We start from the raw sequence: 4453 nt of genomic DNA on the forward strand, positions 1-4453 counted from the left end.
GATTCGCCATTGTCCAGCTCATCCACGCGTCGTCGCGGCACATGCACGAGTGGCAAGCGGTCATGCCCGGCTCGTTCAGTCGGCTCCTGGAAGCTATTCGAGCGCACATTGTGCCATGCTGTGTATGGCTCAGCCAGGACAGTCTCGAGCGACACATCGAACAGCTTCTCTGGACCGTGCGTGTTCCTATATTCGTATCTCGTTTCGATCCGTCGCTAACGAACGGTGCTAGGTCGTTCACGCAATATTTGCGCTGCTGGTCAAACTCACGCCGTCGACGCGGCCGCAGATTCAAGTCGGAGATGCCATCCATGTCGACTTGGAGGCGGCCCGTCCAATCTTGGACTACGTGCCGTTGTCTGCTGCGTCCTGCGGCGGGGCGGCGCCGGCGGCAGGCGAGACTGTGCCTTGTGGAATCGGCCACGTCCTTCGTCTCGTGGTACGCTGGACGAGTCAACTCTGGTCATGCTTGTCCAAGGTGTTGACGACCAAGTTGTAGAAATTGACGCTGCAACGAAGCGGCACGAGTGAAAGCGTCGCGATCCCGACAGCAACGGCGGATGCTGGCCTGGTCCTCGCCACTACCAACTACGTCCTCCATGAGAACAGGTACAACCATCCACCAGCCCGCCGCGCCGAGATGCGCAAGGCCGTCGGCGACGTCATGGCACTCGCCAAGTCCACCAACCCTTCCACCTTGATCGAGGCGCTCGAAGTAAGGACGTCCATCTCACCAAATCGTGGCACTGTCGGCTTGACAGTCGAATCGATCGTGTAGGCGCTCGTTCAGCAAGTCGAACGTGCAGAGTCGTCACACTAAGCGCAGCATCCCACGACCCGTCAACACGACTTTGTTCTGCACACATGTCACGGTTGCCCAACATGCGCACACGCAGTGGTTCGCCACGATGGAGCTAGTAGATGCAAACAAACGAGTTTTGAGCCCCACGACGACTTCGCATGCTCTCTTCAGCTGCGATCCTTTCACCCGCATCGAGTCGGCCGCCGCGACCGTCGATGCCCGAACGTTTGAAGATTGCAAGTCTCTGGAATTGCATATGGACCGATTTGCGGTGGAAATATACGTTGTGACAGGATGTCGTCACTGGCCACGTTGCACAGAGATGGCGCACTTGTTGCATCGCAACGTGGCGACGGCACTGCCGCAGACCCGCGTGCTGCGCGTGGAAGGTCCCGACGCGGCCAAGTTCCTGCAGGGTATCTTCACCAACGACGTCCTTTCGCTCAAGTCCCGTGGAGATGCCCGGTATGGAGCGTTTCTGAGCCACAAGGGTCGAATGCTGGCGGACGCGGACATTGTCCTCCGCGAGGTACGTCCAGGACGTGACCGTCCTTCGCTGACGGGTCCTGCGCGCGCGTGAATATGATAGACAGATGCGTTCTTTCTAAAAGTCGCCGCCGCCGTCGAGGAAGACATGCTGAAGCACTTGAAAAAGTACAAACTTCGATCCAAGGTGACGATCTCGGCCGCCCACGACCACGTCCGCGCACACGCGATTCTCCCGTCCCTGAACGACTCAACAACTACGGCATTCCTTCCATCGTGGGCGATCGATCAAAATCAACAACATAGCGATGGCGTCGTGTACTCGGACCCGCGCAGCAACTGGTTTGGGGCGACCGCGATTCTGCCCGTAAGCACCAATACTTGTACGTCTTGCATGCTGCGACGTGTGTGCACCGTCATGGCCGTGGCTTGTTTTGTAGCGCGCCTTGCTTTAGGGAGTGATTTCGCCGTGGAGGAGAATGCCGACATCGCCGACGGTACCGCCCGGGACCGCCGCCTTGTCCTTGGCGCGACGTCAGGGTATGCATGCAACTCTCGATCGACCGTGTTGGATGCGCTCACTTTGCGGTAGTTTGGAGCTTCGCGATGGCATACCGCTCGAGTTCAACCTGGACCTTCTCCATGGCGTGTCGATGACCAAGGGCTGCTACGTCGGTCAAGAGCTGATTTCTCGAACGCACTACAAAGGCAACATTCGCAAACGCACGATTCCTTGTCTGGTTGTTCCTGCTTCCGGGGATGCCGCGGTGCCGCCACCCCCATTCACGTTTGGTGATCCCGCCAACCATGATCCGTTGGCCGGACACAAGTGGGCATCGAAGCACTTCGTCGCCCTCGCGCCGCCAGTCGAAACCGACATGAAACTTGTGGCCAAGGGCTCCTCTGCGAGTGCGGGAAGGATTGTAGCCGCTGCGACAGGTACCGTCTCATGCCACCCACGGACGATAACACCGGTGCACATGTAGGGGTGAACGCGGTAGTGGCGTTGGTGCGACTGGAGCAGTTGACTCGCGGTCCCATTGTGACAGAAGACGGCCAGTTCCAAGTCCTCCCGTATGCGCCGGCGTGGTGGCCAGTGCTGAACCAAGAAACGGGCAAACTCTGGACGATGTAGCCGTGCGAGAGCAGCATCTCGAGACACTACCACCTAAACCACCAACGGTGCTATTCTCACGTGCCTATCTCCGTTTAAGATGCCGATGCAAGCATCCCCCCAACGAATGGTTCAGAGCACCCCATCGCATCCGAACGACAGAGCAGAATGGCACGTGCCGAACCATAACGCACGGCCATCTCGATCATGTTTCACCTGCCCTTCCCTGGTGCGAGCGATGCATTGGATCCGCACAGTGTCAGCACACCTTATATCCACGATGCATGCGGCGGCTCGGAGTTTGCCCTCCTTCATGGGCTTCCTGCGCCTTTCAAATCGGACCCCACGCCTTCTTCTCCCCACACCAGCAGGGCCTTCACAGGCCGTCAAAGCACGACAACGTTTTCCTCATGAGAGCCACGATGGCTGTCAGTGACATTGCGTCGAGTGAGTGTTTCCACCCTGCCACTCGGCGACACCATATACGCCACCCTCCGTCGCCTTGACGTTTCTCTCGCTTTCAAGGCATGCCAAGCCACTCGTTTCTCTCGCTTTCAAGGCATGCCAAGCCACTCGTTTCTCTCGCTTTCAAGGCATGCCGAGCCACTCGCCGATGGGTGTCGACTGGACGAGTCGCGGACAGACGAATACTTGAATTATGTGCATGCCGTCGCGAGCGACGACACGATCGAGGCTTAGAGTACATGGACATATGCGTCGTACGGGGCTTAGGCGCCAAACCAATGGTTCGACCCAAACTGCCAGCCGACCGTCGCGCCGGACGAAATGCCAAAAAAGAGCGCGAGCACCATGAGCGCGCCGGCCGACTCGCGGTCTTCCTGCGGCACGAGCCGAGGCCCCAATGCAAACGTGATTGTGGACAAGATCCCGTTCGTCAACCCGATCCACACGTTCAAAAAGAGCTGCCAGAACTGGCCAAACCCGCGCGCGTTGTCAAACGCAAACAACGAGTTGGTCGGGCCCGCAAACGTGACCGGGTCCGACCCAGGCAACCCGATCAGGAGCAGGATCAAAAACACCCAGCGCAACCAGGACAAGCCAAAGCACCACTTGAGGTCGATGCGCGTGAGCAGCAGCGGCGCGACGAGGCGGCCGAAAAAGTCGCCGTAGTTGTACGTGGCAATGATCCCTGGCGCGCAGTACCAGTTGGCCCACGACGCCGTGCCAGCGTACTGGAATCCCGACGAGCACCCGATGCCCGGGAACACCGTGAGCGACACAAGGAAGATCATGAACTGGGCCACGAACGGCAACATGATGACCTTTGTGATGCGGACGAGGCGGCCGACGTGGTTGCCGAGCGTTTCCGCGTTGGCGGCGCGGCGGCGGGTCTCGGCGTTGTTGCGCTCGATGAGGTACTTGATGCCGTCGACCTTGATCAAGCGCGTGAAGACGAACATGGCCAGGAGACACACGAGGATGAGGATCCCGAAAAAGATGTAAAACGACAGCGAGTTGATCGACGCGTTGTCCTCGGCGGCCGGGTTCGTCCCGCCCACGAGCAGACGAATGATCGTGTTGAGTGTGATGTTGATCACGCCGGACGTGCCGTTGCCAACCTGGATCGCCGTCGTGAAGGACGAGTCGGGAAACAGCGCCGACAGCGCGTAGAATGCCGACTCGGTCAGGGTGTTGATGGCGCCGATCGACCCGAGCGAGACGAGGACGAGGACCGCGCCCGTGTTGGGGGACGTGTTGAACGCTTCTTGCGCCAAGATGACGAGCGCGCACACGATGAAGAGCACGTACCCGACGATCACGCGGGGCCACATCCCGACCTTCTTGTCCCACCCGAAGAAGAGCTGGAGCGCATGGCCGACAAACATGGGCCATGTCGACACGGGCGTCGTGAGGTAGGCAAAGTTGAACTTGGCCGCCTTGAACTTGGTCTCGTAGTAGCTCTGCGCCGACAAACCCGAGTAGTACGCCCACAGCACGGACCCGTTCAGGAACACGAGCGACCACCAGATGAACCGACGGTGCGAGTGGATGTCGTCCAGCACGTGCTGCGGAATCTCGCTGTCCAGGTC

At 59.3% G+C, this 4453-nt stretch overlaps 3 protein-coding genes across 3 annotated transcripts in view; 2 read left to right on the plus strand and 1 right to left on the minus strand.

Annotated features, from left to right (window-relative positions):
* Window positions 1–820, plus strand: part of H310_14892 (hypothetical protein) — a gene marked incomplete at its 3' end in the record, with an annotated part of 5137 nt that extends 4317 nt beyond the window's left edge. Inside the window, exons 5-8 of the mRNA XM_008882856.1 lie at window positions 18–176; window positions 233–439; window positions 500–715; window positions 779–820. Of these exons, the coding sequence (XP_008881078.1) occupies window positions 18–176; window positions 233–439; window positions 500–715; window positions 779–820 (624 nt within the window). The remainder of the gene's footprint in view (window positions 1–17; window positions 177–232; window positions 440–499; window positions 716–778) is intronic.
* A 289-nt stretch (window positions 821–1109) lies between these two features.
* H310_14893 (hypothetical protein) lies at window positions 1110–2670 on the plus strand. The gene is made up of 5 exons (XM_008882857.1): window positions 1110–1331; window positions 1392–1671; window positions 1729–1828; window positions 1881–2227; window positions 2275–2670. The coding sequence occupies exons 1-5, from the start codon at window positions 1125–1127 to the stop codon at window positions 2421–2423; spliced, it is 1083 nt and encodes a 360-aa protein (XP_008881079.1). The 5' UTR covers window positions 1110–1124; the 3' UTR covers window positions 2424–2670.
* Window positions 2671–3130: 460 nt separating this feature from the next.
* H310_14894 (hypothetical protein) lies at window positions 3131–4453 on the minus strand (the record flags this gene model as incomplete). Its single annotated transcript, XM_008882858.1, has 1 exon — window positions 3131–4453. Exon 1 carries the CDS (start codon window positions 4247–4249, stop codon window positions 3131–3133), a length of 1119 nt encoding a protein of 372 aa, XP_008881080.1. The 5' UTR covers window positions 4250–4453.

Source organism: Aphanomyces invadans, assembly GCF_000520115.1.
Source record: "Aphanomyces invadans strain NJM9701 unplaced genomic scaffold supercont1.100, whole genome shotgun sequence".
Lineage (NCBI taxonomy): Eukaryota > Oomycota > Saprolegniomycetes > Saprolegniales > Verrucalvaceae > Aphanomyces > Aphanomyces invadans.